The following is a 24,639-nucleotide window of genomic DNA, read 5'->3' as shown; positions in this document are numbered from 1 at the left end:
TGGGGTAATGCCTGATGCCACTGCTCTGCCTGACACAGGGAATTCTGCCACGGTCGATTCGGATGAGTCCCCCAACACCCCAGAAGTCTCTGATGGTAAGAACAGTTCTGATACCATATTATTTTAGGAAAATTTCAAATAAGTACTTCACCAGATGTGCAGCTCTGCCATGACAATGAGTGAGGTTTAGGTAAATTGTCCCAGTCCATATTTCTACCATTTTGCAAGCATAGGGTATTTGTTTAACTTTTTGTCTGCAGCTGTAAGCACCTGTGAACCTTTCTTTATATTAGCCCTGGATGTGAGGCTTGCACAATCTCTCCTTTAAAAGAGACCCAGCACGAAGTCTTCAGTTAGAAAAAGATGAGTCTGTGTAATCATTGCCAGGAGACATTTATCTGCAGGTTTATAAGATGCATTCCCATCAGCAGGCCACTATTGGTCTCAGAATGGATTGAAGGGGGAGGACTTTTCGAAAGAAGTGATAAAGCTTTGTGAAAGGATAGCTTCTACTTACTGTTAATCTGCTGAGAACACAGTGAAAATCAATTTATTCAGCAGCTTTTCAAAATATACCTCTCCTTGAAACAGAACAACATATAAGTACAACAGTACAACATATAAGTAGTAAGGAAAGAATACTTTGTTACTGCTATACCACCAGTATTTCTGTTATTAGTCATAGTCACTACAACAAATTTCAAAATTGTGCCCCTTGGAAACTTAATATTCCATTTTGGGTTTAAAGTCATCCTCCTTTATAAGGAAAATGTTATTTAAAAATTATGACACATAACGTGAGACAGACTAATGTGTGTTTAACTTCGCTGTTGATGAGGGAAGGGATTTCACCTGTACTCTGTTCAAAGTGGTAAAAGATGAGCTTACAGATGTTGCTATAATTTCAGTCTATCAGGTGATCAGCTGGAAGGGCAGACACACTTGGTTTTTGTGTCCCATTTCTGCCATTTACAGTCTGTTCCAACAGAGGCTCTGCAGGAATACTGAGCTACAGAAAATGTCCTGCCAAATAACAGAAAAAGTGAATAGCAGTAAAAAGTAAATCAAGATACATTACTTTCTTCCTGGAAGGCCAATTTTCATGCAAACATGCACATGCTCTGCACATTGATTAATGTTGTCTCATATCAGCAATTACTGTCCAGACCCTTAAACAGATATTATTTCTGAAAGCTTTTAAAATAGGAGATGATCTGGAATGGAGCAGTTAAAAAGAGCTTGCACAGCATGTGCTTACTGATTGGCTAATATTCATAATTACTTTTTAAATTTTTGTATTTATTTATATTGCAATGTCAAAGATAACTTATTTTCTGGTCACATTATCAACTTGTACTCCCATATTACAAAGTGATAGTGGTAAATCTGGTAAAGCAAAAAGATGTGAAGTTGTCAGTGTACATTCTTTCCTCTTGGAGAACTGTAAATACCATTATAAAACTTCATTCAGCCTTTAGATAACAGCTGTCCATTAAGATAAAAGCCCTTTTTTTATCATAGAGTAACAGATTTAGCTATTATTAATTGGTCACATATGAGTGGGCTGCCTTAAACATACCTGGTCTCTTTCCCTTCAAAATGGTGGTTGAACTGACAAGCAAAACATGCAGTGAGCAAGCTGAGGCAGCATTTTGAAAGTCTTGCAGATTCATGATGTCTAGTTCTTGTTTTATTCATAGCAATAATTTATTAACACTGGCTGCTGCACATGCTACATTGATTTGGGGCATTGCATCTTTTCAAGTAAGAAGTCTGGTAATGCTTTACACCATAGGTACTAAGATCATTTTTAACACCGGGCTTTTCATAGTTTTCAATGACATTTTGATGCCATTATTGATAGATGAATTTGAGGCCTGTTAGGAAGCAAATTAAATGGGTCTATCTGAGCTTTCTGCAGTCAACCAGTAATAACATAAATAAAAGTCTAAACCTTTAAGATAACAGTCTGGCACACTGTTCTTCATTTTTTTCTCTTCTGAAAGAGTGATTCATCAGAGTGCCTGTGTGATGTGTAGTAAGCAGTTTTTACACCCAAGGATAAATGATGATAATTACTGGCAGATCAGATTTAAACAGCTAATACTGGTGTTTAGTATTTAAATTATTTGGACAAGTATAAATTCTTGTAAAGTGAAAAACCTTCAAGCACGTCTTTTACATAAAAAAATCAATTTGATCCCATACAGAGGAGTGCATTTGACACAGAAAGCTACTATGATTTCTTAAGAAAGAGGGTGCAATCTAAATACTGTCTAGCTTCAATGACATCGTTTCTTGTTCAGAAGTCGCCAAAGTTCCAGGGGTCAAATAATGAAAATTTAATATTTTACACATAGCAAATACAGTATGGCCCTTTTAAAAAAATAATTTTCACTTGCATTAGATGCATATTTTCATCCTAAATGTATTTTTTATCTTACATGGCTTACTTCTTACTTTATTTTTACATATGGCTCTATAGATATCTTTTTCACTAAAGGAAATTTAGGAGCTGAGATTCATCCAAACAAGTGTGAAGTTTGCTAATTTTTAGTTTAAGTATTCAGTTGGGAATAGAAACACATTTAATTTTCCACTTTCATCTAAAAAAAAATAAAGCATTCACAAATCAGTGACGAATGTTTGACTGACTTTTGACATTCACAACTTTGTGTGTTTGTAGTGGTCCTTTGTAACCTTTCCCTTTTGATTGCTTCCCATTTATCTCATAGGCCAACCATGAGGTTTGAGTGTTTCTCATAATTCACAGCTCTCCTCACAGCCCAGTGGATGGTCTTAGCTCCTTCCTCCTGAGTTCTTATTTCTGGGAAGGTTTAATGTCAGCTACCTTGGAGGGGAATAGTAGGGAATAATAGGGAAATACCTTGGAGGCTGCCCAGGTTCTGTAGTGTAGCTCGGGTATGAGGTTGGTTTATGTTATGACCAAGTTTTGGAGTCATTCTGAACTCAGACAAAACAGATGAACCTGAGAGTGAAATAAGATTTTCCAGATACGCCGATCCATAGTATATATTGGCATCCATTATACAAAGTGTATCTTTGTTTCACTGTTTATAAAACCTTTATGGCAACTGTCTAATATTCCTGAAACTCATCAGAATATACAAAAGGCTCTATTTTCTTTCATTTCATTAAAGCAGCTCTTCAAAACCAGCAAAGAATTAAAACATATCCAAACACACATTAAAAATCTGTTTTCCATCCCCAGAAGGATTTTCTGTTAGCCAATGGTATGGATTACATTAAATTCCCATTTAATGTTGTGGATCTGAATCAAGGGGCTCACCTTTAAGATATAAGGCAAATAAAATTGGGTATGATCAAAGAAATCTTTGGAGACAAGGTATCTTTATAGATCTGATCTTTCATCCAGAGATGTTAATGTGATTGCTGATAAAGTATAGCAGGCTAATACTGAAAGCAATATGAAAAGGATAATCATGATGAAGATGGTCCTATATCCTTCTTAAGCCATTCCTGTATTGTCATAATAGCTGTGGCATTATTTTTAAAATTATCCTTGAGGATGAGAAAATTATTGCTATATAAATTAGATTTTCTTCCTATGTGGGAGATAAAAGAAAGGATAACAAAGTGTTTGTTTTGGATTAAGAGTTGATGAAAGCAGTGATCAATGGCAAAAAAAAATTGTTGACAAGGGGTGAACCAACAATTGAGACGCTTTGTTATGGATTATTGCTTTGTTGTTAGGGGTGAAAACTCCTGATGGAAAACAGAGGACTAGTAAAAGTCAAAGTATAAAGCATTAGAGGAGAACTGAAAGTCTTGGATTATTTTGTCAGCTACATAATTTTTGTTTACATCTGCCTGTTTTTTTCTTTATTTATGAATGAAGCATGGGAGAAATTTGATGTATTGTTTATTTCCATTATTGAACTGAAATAATGCCAGGCATTTTAATGAAGAAGGTCAAATAGTTCTTGTTGATGTACAAGGCTATAACTGGGTCCATTAAAAAAAATGAGAAAAAATACAGGACATGAGAAAAAAGAGAAAAAATACAGGACAATTTTTTATCTAATAAGTAAACCCTTCTACTGCCATTTCTTAGTATAACTAGAGCAATAACAACAAATACTGGCAAAAAAAGAACTTGTGAACTGTGAGCAGGCAGTTTGGAACTGCTTTTATTTTATTTCTGTTTAGAGTAGTCACTCATGTCTGTTTCCTTGCCGTTTTATAAAATGTTAAAATATGTAAGCCTTAAAAATGAGAAGGATCATTATGTTAATTAAAATTACTTTCTCATACTTATGCAAAATCATGCTCACTTTAAATATTCATCACTTAGAGGGAACCAGATCAATTATAAACTAATCTGAAGTTATTTTTTCAGCTTCACAAAATTGCAAAACCAATAAATAGTACAAACCCAGATATTTCTTATATATCTATATATATATAGAATAAGGTAATTCTTTCATGTGCTACTCTTCAGTATGATGTAGATCCAGGAAACATGAAAAGTGCAAAAGAACTGATTGATTAACCAAATAATGTGTGAAACAAGAGCATACAAATAGATATCCCATAAAATTATTTGAGCTAGTGGGTAAGAAAAACATAGGCAATATAATTAGCTGGAAGAGTGTATTATTACTTTAATTGCAATATGTTTGTGATTGCTGTTTCTCCCCTTTCTTGCTCACAGAATTTTCTGTAATCTTTTCAGCTGGGTGATAAGGAAATATTGCTTCCAATAGAAACAGAATCATTACACCCTTGTTTTGTAACACTATTTTGGGGAAGCTTCTGTAGTACAGAACCATGGCCAATGCAGCTCTCTCTGTAGGACCTTAACTGTCTTTCTGGAACATAACACCTCACAGTGACCTGTGTGCATTAATTTCCACTTTTATTCTGAATTATTTTCTCATTATTTACGTGACACCAACAAAGCATTGCTAGTGAAACCCCTTAAGATGCAAACTTAGGTTTTTCTGGGAAAGTGGTCTCCTGTCTCTCAGCTGTGTTTGAATGCTTTATGTCATAGAGAAGAAGAGGATTTATGCACCTAAATTTGCCTCAGAAAAATTTATCTGACAGTCACTTAAGTAAAAAACCACATGCATGCAACAAGCCTGTCCCAAATGCTCTTCTGTTCCAGGTTATTACATCCTGTTGTCATTTCTGTGATAAAATTCTTTGCCCTTGTCTTCTGTCTCTGAAGTTACATTGTTCAAGGTTTGTTGGTCTTACAGAAAATGAAGTTATTATCTCTAGAACTCCTTCATCTCTCCCACACTACTCCTTTCCAACAGAACATGATACAAAAATTCCCCAACAAACTTAGAGTGTTGTTTTGTAGAATGTATAAAACTTTATGTTTTTATAAATTACTGCATCAGGCCTGTTGTTTTGACAGTTTTAAAACAATTTGATCTGAAGCTTTGGAGATACAGGTCGATATTGAAACTACAAGACAAGTAAATAGAAGTTGCATAGAATCACCACAGAACTTTGAATGAAGTGATAACCTTGAACCATCACTCTTTCTTCAAGCCAGCTGAGGAAGACGAGTGAAACCTCAGGAATTTACTACACAAAACTTTTATTAATTCTGAAACTTGATTTGTATTCAAAAAATAACACAAGTGGGCACCTCCCATGAGATGAAATGTCTTATAGTAGAGGAATTTACACTACCCTGTGTGATAGATGTTATGTCTTACGTGTAACCGAATACATTCTGTTGGCTGAGGAAAAGGAAGCAAATGAATGTGACCCTAGTGACCTGGTGCTGTGTTCCACTCTCTATGACTCAGTTTTGTATATTAATAAAAAGCCAGAAGATAAAAAGTGCAGGCTTTTGTAATAGACCATAGTATAGTGTAAAACTGTCAAGAACTATTGAAAAAATGATGGCATGGGTTTTCAGTTTAGCCTCCGTGTGTGCCAGTTCAAATAGAATGGTTAGGTTAAAAGTCAACTTGAGTTGTTACTGATTTCCGTGGGTAACATTGAAAGTGAGGCAAATTACTCTGGATGCCGTGGAAAAAATAATGTCTGTGTGAATTAAGATTAAATCATGAGATACATTCCTGAAGAAGCTGCTTTGATGTTTCTGTGCCAAGGTACAAATGTGATCTTTATCTGCCAAAGTTTCTGGCTAAATGAAGACATGGCTAAATAAAAAATGGAACTTGTTGGAAAAGGATTATAATGGTTGTGAAGAAATAATTTTTAATTGTTTCCTTTATAGCATGAATTTATAGGGTAGCATACAAATCTGAGTAGAATGCCAGATCAAAGGCGAATAATTTGAGATCCTTTGGGCTGAAGAGAATCCTTTTCATTTTTCTGAGGTTTGTGTTTCAACTTACTATGCAAGTAATATGAGAATAAAGAAAGCATTGAAAGGGATGTATGGAGGCAGAGTAAAAAGAGAATTAGTGAAAAAGGGATTCAGAGAGAGAATATATGGAAACAGGCTGCAAGGAACAATCCTAGATTTGCACCATGTGTTTCATATACATTAAATACATTCACAAACTTCCATTTCATTCACTAAACTATGCAGTGTTTTGAAGAAACACATTCTCTAAAAAGAAAAAAAAAAAAAGGTGAGGGGAATGCTTTTTTAGAGTAAAAACTTGCTTCAGAAGTAGATACCTCTTTTAAAGAAGTGTTTTGAAAGAGAAAAATTAGAAAACAGAAAAATTGAATGTAAGAGAAAATTCAGGAAAGAAGCATTCCAATTGGTTGCTAAGGAAATAGGCAATGGGATGCAGGGTAAAAAAAATATATCTTTTGGATAGATATAGAAAAGGAAAAACTTGCAGAGAAGAGATATAAAGATATATATGCAAAACTGTATTGAGTATTTCCTTGAATTCCTATGAGGATCAATAATTTTTTATCAACAGAAGGAGATCAGCATTTTTATCCATTAATTTCTCTAAATTTAATTTGGTGTCTGGGATTTAGTAAAGTTATGTTATCTTTGCTTGTATTTGTAATGCTCCATATACAGTTCTTTTGTACTTGTATGAAGAAATCTGGTGAACGGAATATTTAACTAGATCAGGTCTTTGTGGGGGTTTATGCAATTTGTTTATTCTGCTGCTATTATCCTGTAGTTGTGACATTTTACAGTGAGCAACAGAAATATAATTTTCAGCTTCTCATGTCTTACTGCCCACATGATGTCTGCTTATGTGTTAGGATGTTCTTGACCACTAAACTTTTTTTTACTTTTTTTCCTTTATTACTTTTGCAATTCACTTTTTGCTGTATATTTCAATGTTTACTTGAAAGCAGTACTAAAAGTATTTAATCTGTTGTACAATAATTTGTTCTGTCGGCCTCTACTTTTGCTGGAGAGGCAGAACTGCACATGTAATGTTCATTCCCCACTGCCTGCTGAGTTCCAGCAGTGTCCATGTGAAAACTCCTGGAAGACAATGGAGAAGCAGGAAAAGGACAAGTGTCAGATGAGGCCTGACAGGGGCTATGAAGGAAGATATTTCAAAAGATTAGGAAGGTGAAGATTAGATGCCAGATACCTGGTAGAAATGAGTAGTTAACATCTGGTTTTGTAGTTTCTGTGTTAACAGTTTGGCGACTATTAGACCAAGGGGGAAAGAAATCTTTGTGTGGTCAGGGCCACAGTGGACACCTAGACTTGGAAAATTATCAGAACCAGAAAAAATAAATCAGTGTGAGTGCAGTGTGTTACATTCAGCATCAAGATAATTAATCTGGTTTATGCAAAGCATGAAACTGCAAATTTATGAATGCTTGGGCTTTAATTACATGTTTGTATTTGGTGATTGTGCTTCCCTCCTTTATGAAATAACTGCAAATAAGAGCAGTTAAGTGAATTCACTTGCATCTCTGTTTTACTGCATCCATCCAAGGAAAAGCCTCTGCAATGAGGACAAGCACGTTTGCAGTCTGAGCATGTTTCCATCACAGTTTTAATTTCCATCTGTCTCACTGGAAATGAGAGACAGTGTGACAGTAAAGCAGGTTCCTTAGGGAGATGCTCCCCTTTGCCATGTTTGTGTCACCAGGTGTGGCACAGGTTAAGGGCTGTTTGTGGAGAGCTCAGCCAGCCACATCTCCCCTGGGTATCCACAGGGGCTGCAGCCTCCCCAGCCAGTGCCACGGGATTTTATCATCAGGAAATGCAGTGTATAATGAGCTGGTCCCAGTCAAGTCAAGCACTCGCTTTTCAGAAACAGGAGAGAGGTACAGATGCTTCTCTCCTGACACTGTGAAACTCTGAGGTCAGAAATATCCAGTGGGCCTTTCACTGCCTTCTGTAGGCAATAGACCCATCCACAAATGTCTTTGTGATTAATTCTTTTGAACCTTGAATACAGGTTCTTTTCCACTTAGATGTTATTTAAATTTCTAAGATTCCTTTTGTTTGTGAACCTGTTGGAATAGTTCTTTAAATTTTAGATGCATTAATTTTAGATGCATGCATGCATCTATTAATTAGTTTTACAGTAGATCTAGCAGTCACAAAAATTCACATTTCCCCAATTTGTATGCCCAGAGTGTAAAATCCTTGTAGTTTTCATGCTGTAAGTCTTATGAATCATAAATTATTTTTTTTTCTTAAAAAAAGTGGTCTATATCCTTTCCTCTTCTTAGAGGCTATCTAAACAAAACCCAGAACTTTTATTCCAGAGCTTTTGAAGCAGCATCTTTACTAGCACTTGCTAATGAATGACAGCCAAGTTATAGTACTGTATAGCTGAAAAGCCTGGTTGGTTTTTAAACATAGGTGATTCAGTAGCCCTGCATATACAAGTGTTGCTTAAATGAATACTACCTTTTTAGAATTCTTTATTAACACAAATTAAAATGCTTGAAGACTGAGATTAAATGCTTTTCAAAAGAAGAAATGTTTAATGACTAAAAAAAAAATTGTCTTGGAATAATTACCTCATAATATATTTTCTCTCCTAAATAAGGCAAGACATTATTCAGAAAATAGGAAGAAATAATATTTCTTATAATCAGAATTTCTGTTCCCTAGATTTAACTAGCTGTATATAAATAGCATGCTTATATCTTCCCAGTGTTTGGATTGATAAATATCTCTGTGTTATTAAAGATGTGGCAAAAGCTCTCCCTGCTGCTCTCTATTTACAGAACATGAGTGGATTAATTGGGGTATACTTTTATATTTGCTGGTGTATTTTACATCTTGCATTAGATAAAATAAGAATTTTACCTGCATTAAAAATGGTGATTTTTAAAAAGAAAACTGAATTGAAATGAAGAGAAAACTGAATGAAAGAATACAAAGAGCTGGGCCTAAAGCGTCAAGGCCTATTTGAGTGTGTAATGTATGTTATGTATTTGACTTTGCTTTAAGGAAAGTGCTAGTGCTGTCTCCATGTCTTGCATCTTCTGCCATTTTAATTGAAACTAGGAATTCTAAGAGTCAAGAGAACTCTGAAATTTGACAAATTGGACAATTTCCTAGCTGTTTCATAATTTATTTTTTTTTTCTTCTAGGTTTTGCCAGTTTGTTTAGGCAGCACATGTATTACAGGATTGCTAGAATCAAATATTAACATTTCACAGAGAATTCCCACAGCATGATGATATAGGAGTCTTCAGGGCAGCTGTGATGAAAAAAATAACTGTGTTTTACATTTTTTAGCAGTGCTAAACTAGATCAGCAGTCTAGATCAAAATGAGCTGAAGGGACCAGTATAACAAGGTTCCAAATATTGGCATTCATAACGGCATCATTTTTTCCTTAAGTGTTAGAAATATAAAATATTTTAACTAATTACTTAATATAAGCATAGAACAGGTTGCAAAACAGCCTGGGATGGAAAAAATATATTTAATTGCTTCTGAGTAAAAGGTTTTATTTATATATATATATGTCAAACCAAACCCAAATGTCTTTGGATATTAAAAAGCAGCATGCATTTCCCAGTGTTGTCTTCCTAGCACCTGAGCTATAAAAATAAGCTTTTCCTGAGTAGCATTGTGTGATATAACTGCTGAAAGAAGCATCTGCTCAACAGCTGCAATTTTTTTTCACTGTGAAATGATCCAGATTGTGTCATCCTTTCTCTTCCATTGATTGCCAGCATCTGAGTCTTCATGTTCTAGCATTTGTCAAGGGTGACTCCTAAAAGCCTTGGGCTGTGTTGGAATGTGAATGCATGGCATAAACATAAATGGAAAAACAGCAAGCATGAAACAATGTAGGATGGCCCTAAATTTTATAGACTGCAGGAGAAAATGTTCATGCTGAATTTCATTTTGGTACAAATTACATTTATTGTAATGAAGTCCCTGCATATATGGATCAATACATGGAAATCCTGTGTTTTGGTAGAGTGTGTATCTAATCTACCATGATTGATAATCCCATATGCTGGCCATAATACTTTGTTTACATCTGTGTGATGTATATGTAATACACAAGGTATGTAATTGTATAGAGGTCTGTGAACTGTCTGCTTTAAAGAGTTACAAATGATTCAGTATAAGCTGCTACATTTCTTAGAGTTAATCTTTGTGTTATAAAAATGAAGCAACAAAAGTTCACGCCTCCTGTTAGCTGCTGAAATGGGAAGAGGAAATTGTGCATTTCAGAGAAGGACAAAGGACTGGAAGTGTGGGAAGCCATCTCCATACTCACTTAAATTTGGGTGGTTTTACAGATTGGCAGCACCAAAGTAAGCTTTTCTCCAACATTGTCTTTTAAACTTTTTATATAAACAAATCTGTTGTCTGTATTTTAGAATTCTGAGTCAGAAGGCCTTGGGAATTAACTCTGCAGCTGCCTGGCACTATGCAGCCAGGATATCTGTACAGGGATGCACACATATCTGTACATTCTGTACATTTGTACTCAGCAGTGCAAATTCAAAATGTACCCTGAGATAGGTGGTCATAGTAAAATGAAATCTGTAGGAGTTAGTGGTTGTGTTCAAACACTTCTCATCCATAAAATGTGTAAAACTTTTAAATGGATTAGCAGCTTGAGATTCTTTTCCTCATAGAAATGTTCCCTTCTGTGCACAAATTACTATTGTATATTGAAAATCTCAGTTTCCTTTATTACAGCTGGAGGAGACATTTGATTCAAGAAGCTCAGCTGTTTATTTTTATGTCATTACTACTTGGCCTTTTCATAGCTGCTTCAGGGAATAAGAGAAGAGGCTGCTGGTGACATCCTCGCTATTTCTCTGTATTCTGTTTCTCAGGCTTGCAGCCATCAATGGCATTGATGTCCTTAATGATTCTTTTTTTCAATTGTCCCAATGGCATTACTCTAAAAGAGTATTATGAAATTTTCATTTGGCTGATGAACTAGAAATATCTCACCAGCCAGAGAAATATTGCTATTACCATTCACATATCCCAAGTAAGTTTTCCAGCTTCTACTTTGCTGGAAACTATATAGCCTGCCATATGAAATGGGAAGATTTCTTTATGCAATCAGAAGGAAATCACTTAAGTTTTAGATAATTGCTAGTTTTACTTATTTGTCATTTTTAGTAACAAATGGAAGAATTGTAACACTGAGCCAACCAACTGTGTGAAATTATGCACACACAGGCTGACATTTTTCTCCTGTATCATTTAGGTTCCTCTGCAACACTGGAGTTTCTGTATGAATTGCAATATCAATCAGATGAAATTAGATCTCAGCTTGAATCTTTGGTTGGTATGCAGCTGGTTGAAAAAGAATGGGATACGGAATCCAGAATTGTAACACTGATCTTTAATGTAGTGTTTGTACCTAACAAACCAATGAGGTAAGATCCTGTTCCTTACTACCAAAAGAATATGTAATGAAATCCTGTCAGGTCACTCTTACCTATATAATTATTTCCCTGCATTCTTTTCCTCATTTTGTTTTCACCTCTGAGATCTATTTTAGATATTAGGTTTATTTAGGTTTAGATTTTCTCCCTCGCTGCTTCTCAGTATTATATCTTTGGTGTTAAAACTGACAGTGTTTTTTTAGTGCCTGTGAGATAGTTCTGTTGAGTTACTTCCATAGCCTGTGCATGTATCATTTTACTTGTAAATATTGGAGTATTGAAAGACTTTGAATTAAAATTATTTGTTCTCATAATTCATAAAAAACATAAAAACAAGATAGTCTATCAGTCTTGGAAAACTTTTCCTTGACAAGCATGTGTGCATATTCTTTGACTGGGTGGGATAGTTGAATTTGAAATTAGTTTCTGCTGCCCCAGTAACAATGATCCACAGGAAATTATTCTCCTTTTTTATAATTGTCATGTGACAAATGATGTATATGCTTTGATTTACATAAGAATATCTCTCATCTTTAAAAGGAAACTGTTGAAGGGAGATCCTTTTTGAGAGAGGGAAGTTGCCTGTTCCTTTGGGTGCAGTGAAATGTGGGTCAGTAGGAGACTGAAAAGAAGCTTTAGTGACCTGCAGGCCTGAAGTAAATCCAGAGTCGTGACATTCCCAGGAGTGTTAGGGATCAATCACTGCTGAGTATCATGGATTGCAGGAAAAAAGTTACCTTTAGGAGGCAGGAGGTTGCTCTTTTATTTTCAGCAGTCCAGAAGGTTAATGAAATAAACAAAGGGAAAACCTTTAGGAAGAATGATCCACCCACCCGGTTCAGTGCCATTGTGTCAGAGAGAGGTGAATCTAGAAAGCCTTTTCATTTCTACTCTCTTGTTTTTATTTTATTTTTTTTTAAATTTGGTTTGGATTTTTTATATTTGTGTACTTGAGACTTAGGCTTTGTGCAGAGGACTCAATGACTGCAATTAATTAGTTTTGTTATCTTCAGAATCTACAGCACCAACTCTCTTAGACAGTCCAAAGCCATCACAGTTTGGCATTTTTCCTGAGTAGATGAACCTTTGTCAAATCTATTTGATCCTAATATGAACTGCTAATAGGTTCTGGACAAAATTCTCCTCTAACGTCACAGTAAACACAGAACAATGAGTAAAATAAATTTAGTTGTTTGGGGTTTTTTTAATTCAAAAGAGAGCAAGCAGAAGAAAAAAATCTCATGGCTGTGCAAGGAATGTTACTTTCATATTATATTCTCTCTTGTAATTTGCTGTAAATATCTAGTGCTATTTTACCTACATTCCAGTCAAGTTTACCTGATATATACGCAAAATTATGGATGTATTCCAGTTTAAAGTAATTTCTATTTTCATTTTACTGTAGTCTACTTCTACACACCCAAAGATTTTTTTGGAGATTAATCAGTTCATGTTTTATAAGGTTTTTCTATGTATTGACTGTATTTTATCTGAAATTTTAAGGAATGAGGCAACTGTGGTAATTCAGTGTACTGCAGGAGGCCTTTGGAAGTTTCCATTGGTGTTCATTGCCACGGAGCCAGAAGTGGATGATGTGATCAACATCGAAGCAGTTGGCCTGAATAAGGAATCCATAGTTGGCTTTAAGCTCACAAGCCAGACAAGGTAAAAACACGCTCAAGAAATGATGCAGTTTTCTGTGGGTACAACTCCTACTCAAACACATTGATTAAAATAAATTTGGGTGACAGACACATCACTGAGATGCAGCTATTTAATCATTATTTTCAAGAGCTGCATTGTTTTCCTAACAAATGTGATTTTGAATCTTTGTTGTAGAAAACAGAAGCATTCTACATTTAGGCTTTGGCTTAAGAGAAAATCTGTGGAGTAGATCCAGATGTTTATGTTATGCTTTTTTTGCCCTAAAAAGCCTTGGGAGTATGTTAAAATGTGTAATACAATGTCAAGGAAGATGTTTTGTGATATTAAAGGCTCACTAGTAAAGCTTTAAAAGCTAGTGCTTTTACTAATATATTTTTTTCAAGGTACTTTATGCTTACACCAAGTTAAAAACATTCCCTCACACTGTGCTTTAAAAAAATTTAAACATGCTGTTCTTTTTAAAGTACTCCTGTTGTATTATGTAAGTGTGCTATGAATTCATCTCTACTTCCACTTGATAAAATGGTATAATTCTTCAGTATTTTGTTACTCTTCTTCTTTTGAAGTCCTGTAGAAACCTCTGTTAATATATGATTTTTACATATTTCAGTTATCTTCCCAGAGTTTCACAATGTTATAGCAAACTTAAATGTCGTTTATATACAGCAGGAAGTCAAGGAATAAATTGTGTGATAATGACAGATAAATTTTAAAATATTAAACAGGGAATCTGAATTAATCATAATGTTTATAATCCATGTAGTTTATGGAAGTTTTAAAGTTTCTTTTCTTTTAAATTAACTATTTTTTCTATGTATCTAGAAAGTGTGCCAGTTATGCATATTGACACTTTCATTGTGGATACATCCTTTGGTTTCATCTTCATCAGGAAGTATATTTGGTTATAACTGATTTTTTTAAGCTTATTTCCAAAAGCTGTGTCTCTAAGACGGACAGTTGTTCCAGGTTTTAGATATCTGTCAGTAATGTTAATTATTGAGGACTCTGACAAAGGCTTCTATCACAGTGTTCAAGTTAACAGCTTCAATAGAATGGCTGTTTCAGGAAAAAAAAGTGAAGCAATTTCTCTGGCAATACTGTAATCTCCTGGTAGGTGTTTGATAGTAGTGAAGATACCTGATGTTCTCCAGAAAGGTGTTATAAAACCTGAGTCATTACAGTTATATAAAGGAAGAGCTGTGATGGAAGATAGATTCTCTTTTGCCCTACTTTATCTTATATAGCAAATGTCCCCCCATACATTTCAAATTCAAAGTGTGATGTTTGCATGTACCAAAAAAGCTTTGTGTTATAAACAGTACCAGGAACTCCACTCATTAGAAGTCTGTCTTAGTTTAGGGTCTTAAAGGTGTAGAACTTAATATATAACATAAACCAGGCAATTGGGGATACCAGTATTATAAAGTCCCCCTAGGACAGGTGCATTGGGAAGAGCACTGCCAGCAGGTCAGGGATGTGATCCTGCCCCTCTGCTGAGCCCTGTGAGGATCTCCTGGAGTGCTGTGTCCAGCTCTGGGCTCCTCAGGACAGGAGAGACACGGAGCTCCTGGAGCAGATCCAGCAGAGGCTGACAGAAGATGGAGGCACTGGAGCATCTCAGTGAGGAAAGGCTGAGGGAGCTGGGCCTGTTCAGCCTCGAGAAGAGAGGGCTGAGAGGGGCCCTCATGGCTGTGTGTCAGTGTCTGCAGGGAGGGGACAGGGGATGGAGCAGCCTCTGCTCCGCGGGGCCATGGGACAAGAGGAATGGGCAGATGGCTGTACAAAGGATCCACCTGAACATGAGGAAGAATTTCTTTCCTGTTTAATGACAAAACACTGGAACAGATTGCCCAGAGAGGCTGTGGAGTCTCTCTTGCTGGAAATAATCCAAGAACTGTCTGGACACAATCCTGTGCCATGTGTGCTCTGGGGTGATCCCACTTGAGCAGAGAAGATGGATCTGGTGGCCCACTGTGGTCCCTTCCAACCTGACCCATTCTGTGATTATGTGAACTGCCCCAGAAGTTATATATTACTTTATTTTACCTGGGATTGGCTTGGGAGATTTTGGTGGTAGAGGTTTTGTATAGAAATAGAATTCTCAGCCAAGCAACACACAGTATAATGTACCTGCAGATTAAAAGCAATTACATAAGAAAAACACATATTACAGGGTAATTTAATGCTTGAACAACTCAAATTATTTAAATTAAAAATAAGACAATGAAATATTAAAACATGCTTTAAAAATTTTGAATAGGATACAAAGTGTCATCCTATAGATCTTCCCTGAAAAAAAATTATCTGCCCTTTGGAATTTTCTTAGTAATCAATTAGCAGCACAATCTGTAGGGAATCAGTTCTGCTACTTTAAGAAAGATGGGTTTTTTCTCCTTGCATATATAGATACTCGATATCTTCTTTTCTTATGCTGGACAGTGCATGGCACTGCTGCCTTTGGAGTTACTGTGGGGGAAAGAAGTGTATTTCTGAGTAACCTGCTGGGGGGAGGTCTCTGCAGATGTGCCTTTTTCTCCTGACACTGCCAGGAGAGAGAGGTTGCACAGCATCACTGAGAACACCTCTGCATCTTTTTGAGCTAGCACGGTGCATAGTGATGCAGCAAATAGTATTTGAGAACCACAGGCCCTAAAAAAAGCTCAGGATCTTATTAAGAACAATTTAGGATTCTTGTATGTATATTAAATATATATATATAAATACCACATTAAATGAGGATCTTCAGTGCTCCACAATAAACCTATGAGATCAATGGGTTTAGCTTTCCTTTACTTTACAGCTAATGAAACTCAAATGTCGCCTTCCTTAAATTCCACATTCCTCCATTCCCTCCCCCCAGATCCTGTGTGTACAGCATATTTCAGAATGAATTAGTGATTTTGGTGTAGTTTCTTCAGGAAGGATGATCAGTTACAAGTGGAAGGTCATTATTGCACTCTTCACAATGATCTGCAATAATGAAAGCTCCAGAAGTTCATGAAAATATATAATGCATCCTTTCAATACATTTAAATTTCACACAATTAGAAATAGCCCATTATCTGCTCCAGAAAATAATGAAAGATATTGTGAATGCAGATAAACAGTTTTATTGTGTGAAGAAAAATGTGGTTTTTAAAACTGTATGCACCTATGTCAGTTGAGATAGATTGATATTTTACTTTCAGCCTTAAACATTCCAAAGGGACATGTAGTTGAAGGGTTTCTTGCATTGGTATTAAACTTGATTAGAGTCAAATCAGCAGATTTCACTTCCTAAATAAGAAAAAATCCACCACTTCTCAACATTCATGGATGACCTTTTTTGGGTTTTATTATAAGTGTAGGTTTAATTCAACACCAGCTGAAATCATTGGCAGAATTTCCACTGGAGTAATTTGTTTTAGTACAGACCTCTAATGTTTGAGATAATATTAGTGCTTGTTTTAATACCAAATGCATTATTGAATGCCAATGTTTAACAGAATGACAGCAGTGTTAACAGAAAAGGATATGATATTATCCTTGGAAATAAAACTTACAGAAATTTATTTGATATCTATCTTAAATTATTGGTCTATTATTTTATGTTGAAATCTGTAATTGAAACATAAAAACTCTCAAAGTGATACTTTGCTTAAGAAAACCAGCCATTTCTATATTTGGCATACTGAAGATAACTTAATGTATTTTTAATCAATTCAGTTTGGGATCAGGACATTTGTATTAATACAGAAGTGGGTTTTGGAGCTTATTAACTGCTCTGTCTTCCTGTACAGAGTTACTTTGATGGTTGGATTTATTTCTTCACATTAAAATACCGATGCCCAGCTACAGCAGAATGCTACATTTTGTTTTCCAGGGCAAATACTTCATTAGCCAACATAAGATGTGTAGGGTAGGTAGGTAGGTAGGTAGGTGGGTAGATGATAGATAGATAGATAATAGATAGATAGATAGATAGATAGATAGATAGATAGATAGATAGATAGATAGATAGATAGATAGATAATAGATAGATAGAGATTTGTGAGCACTATATTCACTTGGAAATATTTTATAAACTAAAATACATTTGAAGGTTTAGTGAGTTCTCTCCTGTTTGTTCTTTCTGCTTCTTCCTCATACACAGAGATTCCTTTCACCAATTTATTTGTCTTTCCATGTACCTTTTAGAGATTCTTACAACCGTCCATGGCTTCCCATATACAGAAGAACTTTTTCCATCTTTCCATCCTCCCCTGTCACTCCAATTCTGTGTTTTTTACAAGTAGGATATTTGTTACATTAAGGAAACTTCTTGGATAAACTCAAGGTGTCCCTGTGAAAAAAGTAGCACCTGTTGTCACAAAAGCAAGCAGCCTCATGCTGATATGATCTCCACAGAGGGACATCTGCAAAATCCAAGGCTCCAGCTGATTATGGGAACAGAGCTAGAATAAAGAGGAAAAAATCCCCAAACTGGTGGGCTGGGGAGATGAGAATAAAGATGAAATTGGGCTTTAAAATGACTGCATGTGCAGATTTCGTTTTCTTAACCTACTTTTCATTGGAAATTTTCCTTATTTCTTCTATGCACATTTCCTAGTGCATAGAGTAAATATTCAATTAAAAACATTCCTTGGTCACACAAAATTAATTTTAATTCTTAGGAATTAATGGGCAACACATTTTGTTTCTGTACCCTCCCTTAATTTGAAGGGAAAACAAAACAAAAGTTTACAGTTCCAGTTTGATGAGCCATTTTTATTTTACTCTAATTACTGCTGTATTTCATTAGAACTGCCACGATCCAGGATTATGTACAAGAAAATGCATTTGGTAAATCCTCAGTTCATGCATCCTCTCCTTGACTCTTTCACACATTGCTGTGTATATTACAGACCTGGATTCCTCTGCCAATCTCTGTTAGCAGTTCTGCAAAATTCTACCACTAATCTAAAGATGTAATTAAAATACTTCATCTTAGCACTTCCCACACAGTGGCAGCTGCAAAACACAAATGTTGACTGGGCTCCATTTTTTGGAGCCTGAATGGAGACTAATGGAAAATATTGATAATGTAAACATTCAGCAGACCTTTCAAAACGTCATGATCATCCTTCCTAACAATACAATACTTGGCATGTCACACGTTTAGCCAGGACCTGTATCCAGTCATCAGTCAGTCTGCAAATACAGCACCCCTGGGTAGAGCAGGGATGAGACAGAAATCATCTTGTGAAGATAAAACCTCTAACTCCTGCTTTGGTTTTACAACAAGAGCACAACAAAAAGTCATCGTAGGGTTGGTAAAGCATTCCCTGACAGGCATTTGTCATGCAGTGTTTGCTCATGTTTTTTGAAAGTTTTTTAATTCTAAAGCAGCTTTCCCAAAGACACATGAAGTGATAGCCTGTGTTCTAAAACTTTTCTGATGTCCAGAGTTCAGGATTTAGAGTGGTCAATTAAACCAGAGTTTGGGTATGAAACATAACCAACTTTTAAAAATAATAATGATTATTTTAATCACTAATCTATTTTTCCATAGTAATTTTTTATGTTGATAAGAAATTATCTAAATCATACCAAGTATCACTATTAATTCTGTAGAATTTGAAAAATGCATACAGTTTTAAGGACTTGACTGTGCAGTAACTAGAATTTCTTGTGTCATCTAGCAGATGTAATTTTAACTAAAAATTACAAGAAACACAAATAGTTATAATTAACCATTGCTTGAACCACGTGACCTTAAATTGTAAACATTTTCATATCCCTTTTTTCTTGAAGCAGTTATGTACTTTACAGATTAAGACATTTTGTTACTCTTTTATTAGCAAAAAATACCCAAGCATTTGATCAAAAGGACTATGTGCTGGTATTTTTATTCATGGGTTTTCAAAATTCTGAGTTTTGTGAAGGAATTCATTTCTCCAGGAATTATCTACTGCTTCAGTAGTTTTGGGAAGAGAAACATTAAACCTATTTTGAGCCTTAATTTAATAAAATATAATAAATATTTTCAGTTTTGATGAGTATTTGGTTAAGATTTGGACTGTGATCTCTACAGGAATATAAATTTTAAGTTCTTTAGTTGAAGATGTAACCTGCTATTATTTTTTAGTTAATAATTTGAAAATTGCGTAGCATGAGAACACTGATAAGCATAGACTTCTATTTAAGGACAAGATTCAAGAAGTAATTATAAAAATGTCCACTAAAGACCAGCTCTGTTTCCTCTTTTCCAGGTTGCCATGCTTTGATTGTCCAATTATTATTTAAATTCAGATTAGTGTTTACTCTTGTTCATTATTTGAGTAAGGACAGAGTTCATGTTGTCTGATGGCAGTATCAAATTAGGAGAGGAGTTAAGGAAAGACAGATGAGAAAACACATTTACTTTCTTTGCTTTGCAAGGCCCTTGCCCTTACATTTTCTAATTCATTTGTGCTTTGTTCATATGTGTTTTCAAAACTCTACACATCTACACATAATTAAGCTTTATAAAGTTTGTTAATATCTGCCACCCTTCTTGAAAAAGTGCAGACTGCCTCACAACCGACCTTCCTGGCTGAGAAATGACAAGCCAAACATTGACTGCAGAGCTGTTTCACCTGAAGGAGTAATCAAAAAGGAGGAATTAAATTTTAATCATTTAAAAAAACCTCATAATTATTAATTTTTAATTATACACTAAATATACAGACATAGAAAGTGATAATGTCTGAAATTCAGGTGCTGTTCTGGGAATTTCATCTCCGTATTTCTCTTTATTATAAAAGATGAGAAAGCAATTCACTTTATGCTTGTGAGGTACCCAGCATGCCAGTTCATCTCCCTAATGTGAACAGCAGTGAAAACACTGCTTGTTTTGTCTCAGGGGCCATCTTTAGCTTTATTTTTAAAACAATGCAAGATTTATTACGGAAAGGTTTCTGCTTCTGATTATGTTTAATTTTTTAATTGCTTTTTTTTGTACCATCTTCATCAGAATCCCTGCTGGCCTATCATATTATGTCTATACATCTAATTTGTCAGGATTTCTGTTTTCCTTACTTGGACATGTTTTCTACTCTGAGAAACATTTTGCATCCAATAGACATCCTGACTCTTTTGTTAAAACTGACAGGCTTTTGGAAGAGGGAGGTTTTAGCTGTGATTAGATGTGTTCATGCAAGATTGTATGCATTTATGTTCTTTACTCAACATGAATAAAGTTATAACTGTCTCTAGTACCTTGTGATAATGCTGTCAAGAAGCATGTAGGTTTTATTTAAAGCTTTTCTATTATTTTTTTCTTTCCATTTTTCTTTATGAAAATTAAAATCTGACAAGGGTGATGTAATAACATTATTTTTCTCTGACTTGGTAAATATCTTGTGAGTAATATAGATGAGTTTTTTGACGTATTTCACTTTAAACTGTCTTGTTCCCTTGTCTGGACAAAATCTGCAGCTTTTTCTTCTCTGTGTTTTCTGACTGTTTTGATGTCTCTGAAAAACTCCAAAACAAGCTACTGTTGCATAACTCCCTGCTAAGAGGCAATTTCTGCAGGAATGAAATTTGTATTTTCCTGTGTCTGCTGTGTAAGCAGCCTGTCCCCTGCCTCATCTCCCCTGGCATTTCATCATCACATCTGCACTCCAAGTCATGTTCCTGGGTGTTTTACAGAGACCAAGCAGTTGTCATCTCGAACTATTCACTGGAAAACAGACCAAGCATGGGAAATACAGAAAGGGCTACCCTAAAATGTTTCTCAATCTACTCAACAGAGCAGTGATTCTGGAAATGAAGATCTGTGTCCAGCTGTTTTCAGAATAAGGGTTTGAATATTTATCTCAGTCATTTTTTGATGAGTGCTTTACTCTGCTGCTCAGTCTAGACCCGTCACTTCTTTTTGATCCCATGTCTGCTGTGTGTAGTAGGTGTGCTCTAGGCATTCACAGCTGAGCACTCCTTGTGGGAAACAAAGATGTGAAAATTCAAGGTTTATCTGGCACATGGATGGGAGCTCAGGCCCAGCAGGATTAGTGCTGATGGCCCAGGGCTATAAACTCTGCTTTAGGCACCACAAAAAGAGGTTTTTAGCATAAGCTTGATGTCAAGACTGGGAGACTGGAAATGTAGTTTCAGACATTCAGTACTTTTGCCCACCTTGCTGTTACCTAAAGGAAAAGCTGGGCTCAATCTGCTGATGCACCCAATTCTACCTGCACTGCTAAATATCAGTTAATTTTTTTTGTAGGCAAGTGTAGCTTTTTGGTTTCTGTTTTCTGCACTCTCACTGTTTGTTTCTGTAAACTGGTGGCGTGACCTTTTTTCACGAGAGCATTTTGAATATAGTTCAACCTTTCTTGAGAACATTTTGCAAAAGAAGGCTATTTTTATACAAAATGACATTGGCCCAGCGTGCCACCCACAGGATAGCGCTTGCCCAGGAAATGTGGAACATTTCCGCAGAGATATGACTTGCCATAAAATATTAAATTTCTTTGTGGGTATTTTCTTTGAAAAGTGTTATTTCTGGTGTGACAGTCCATGAATAAACAGATTTGAACAGCTTTTCTTTGTGATGCTGTTAGCTTTTCATTCTTCAGGTTTTATCAAGAGAAAATGTGTTCCCTCTAAGCATGTACGAGACTTGCCCTGCTGTACGGTGTCAAGGTGTTGTGGATTAATTTTTGACCATCCCATAGTATTTCTACTTTCAATTTCCTGTTCTCCTTCTGTCCAGAGAGTGATAGAATTGTCCTCAGCAACACAAATAAAGACTAAAAGGAGAATGCCTCACCAGAAAATACAAAAATGTACATTCTTTTCATGCTGAGAATGTTTATGGCAAGGAATCCCTGAAGAACTGTGATGGAGAAGCTTTAGTTTGGGACTGGCCTAAGATTGTTTTATAGTGCTCAGCCACTGTCTTTACCAGGACTTGAGATTTTCTTTGGGTCCAACAGCACTGCTGTGAACCAAAGCATTAGACAAGATCTGCAGTACCTGTGGCAGAAACTGAGATAAGAGATACACAGTATTTTCAATAGCTGAACTTAATTATGTTACTGCAAAATCTTAAAGTGTTCAGTTTATGGGATATGAAAAATGTGAAAACAGTGATAAAAAATATTATTTTTCATATTTTCATTTCAAGGCTTTCAGAACTCTGTCCTAGTCTGGTAACACTCTGCTAGAATGCAAATTCAGTTCTAGTCATAAACCTTAATAAAATGTGTAGCTTGTCAGTTTTATTTGATTAGAGATTGGAAAAGGGAGTACTTTTAATAGGAAGAATGGATTTTCATTCTGATATGGAATTTACTTCTATCACTATTATGATATCTCTACAAGTCAAATGATTTTTTTTTTCTAGTGATAAATGCTATCATTATTCCATGGTTATTATAATATTTATAATAGCATGTAAATGTGTTTGAAATAGAATACCAATATGCAGGTCCCTGTGTATAAATAAAGAATTACTACAGAATAATTGTTCTGTAAGAATGCTGTTAATATTCCATATTCCTTCCCTGCCATGTTTCCCGAGTCATGCCACATGTGGTGGCCTGGGCATCAGATGAGAGCTGAATTCTGTTCAGATGCTGTAAAAGGCACAAGAGGCTCCTGTGCTTTTCTGCAGGTACCCAGAGCCGTTCACCGCGCACTTCCTGGCGGGCAGCGATCCCGATTTCCTCGTGATGCCGCAAGCTGGAGAGCTCCTCCCAGCAGGCACCGTGGGAACCCATATAACAGTGGGATACAAGCCAAGGATGTATGGCAGGAGGCACACAGCCACGCTGGTCATCGAGGTAAGGCAATCCACACCTTCAGCAGTGCCAGCAGGAAGGGAAATCCTGCACCAGAGAGCAGCACTGGAGCACACCCAGTGCATGTTTTTGCTGCTCCTCACAATGGACAAAACTAAATTTGGAGAATTGATTGATGACAAGCTGGAAAAACATCCTGTATTTTTACACTGTATTTTACACTGTATTATAATTTCTACATTATCCTTTTGCCATCAGCACCAGAGGCAGATAGTTAATCTTGATACATTTGCCCCAACTCCGTAGGCAACATGACTTTCACAGTGAATCAAAATAATCCTGTCAAGAACTGGTGGAGAATATAAAAGTAATTGAAGATGTGAAGCCTAGGTTATTGATTTCAATTGTATTATACATTTTATATGATCAAAGGCTCCAAGAAGGCAGGTGCCAAAGTGTGGAAGAGAGAATTTCAGAGCACAAAGCCAGGAATAGCTCTTTTGAAGCAAGATGCAAAACAAACACAAATATTATTTGCAACCAAGTAGCCTGTGTAAGTGTGAAGGTCAGGAAACATTTGAAGACGTGTTCCTTCAGCAGTAAAAATGCTCTCAGAAACCAATTTTCAAGTTATTTTTTGGAAGGAATCTGTTGAAAACAAACAGCAGGGACAAACACCCCACATTCTGCATGAATCGTGGTTTGTACTTTCAGTCTATTCACTGTATGCTGGTAGTGTTTTCAGGCTACTATATTAGAATTGAAATGGCAATATTGATTTAAGAAATAAGATGGTCAAAATGACATTGATAAAAAGATGCATGGCAAATCACTACAGTGTTTTATCTCTATCAGTGACAACTTCTATAACAGTGAATAAAAAATTCAGATCCTGGGAAAAAATCCTTCAATCCCTCCTACTTGTTTTCTTTTACTGTATTAGATGTTTGATTAATATAATCTCTTTACATAAACTGCAGTGATGCTTATCACTCTTCCATTTGAAAAATAAGCTTACTGAATATATTTTGTGATATTTTGTGTTTACACAGTGCTGCAGCTATAGAGCTCAGAAACTTCCAATGAAGTTTTGGAACTGAACTCCTGTTTTGAGGCATGGCACATACAAATGCACTAGCTATGCTTGTCCTTGGCTTAGCTTTCATCACTAACATGGAGATTCAACCATAAATCTGTCTGAAATGGCACAAACACAATGATCAAAGGTTATTAGCTTTTTAAAAACTCAGGAAGTAATCCAGAATTTCCTTTTAGGAATTTATCAGTATCACTGGCCTGTGTCTAATTGGATTTTTAAGCTGCATGCACTCACACCTCAGTCTCTCTGGTTATGATCTAGGCAGACAGCTCTTTACATCTCCACCTTTGGTACTGTGTGTGGCTGCAGTAAGTCAGTCATTCATATA

At 35.8% G+C, this 24,639-nt stretch overlaps 1 protein-coding gene across 1 annotated transcript; it reads left to right on the top strand.

Annotated features, from left to right (window-relative positions):
* LOC131574292 (cilia- and flagella-associated protein 47-like) lies at positions 1 to 23,254 on the top strand (the record flags this gene model as incomplete). The annotated part of the gene is made up of 4 exons (XM_058828732.1): positions 1 to 95; positions 11,621 to 11,792; positions 13,305 to 13,466; positions 23,086 to 23,254. Coding segments are annotated over exons 1-4 (591 nt in total), but the record flags the coding sequence as incomplete, so codon positions are not given.
* Between the last annotated feature and the right edge of the window lie 1,385 nt (positions 23,255 to 24,639).

The sequence above is a fragment of the Poecile atricapillus genome, unplaced genomic scaffold, assembly GCF_030490865.1.
Source record: "Poecile atricapillus isolate bPoeAtr1 unplaced genomic scaffold, bPoeAtr1.hap1 scaffold_213, whole genome shotgun sequence".
Classification (NCBI taxonomy): Eukaryota; Metazoa; Chordata; class Aves; order Passeriformes; family Paridae; genus Poecile; species Poecile atricapillus.
The sequence above is the reverse complement of the archived record's forward strand: the minus strand, read 5'-3'. Positions and strand labels throughout refer to the sequence as shown.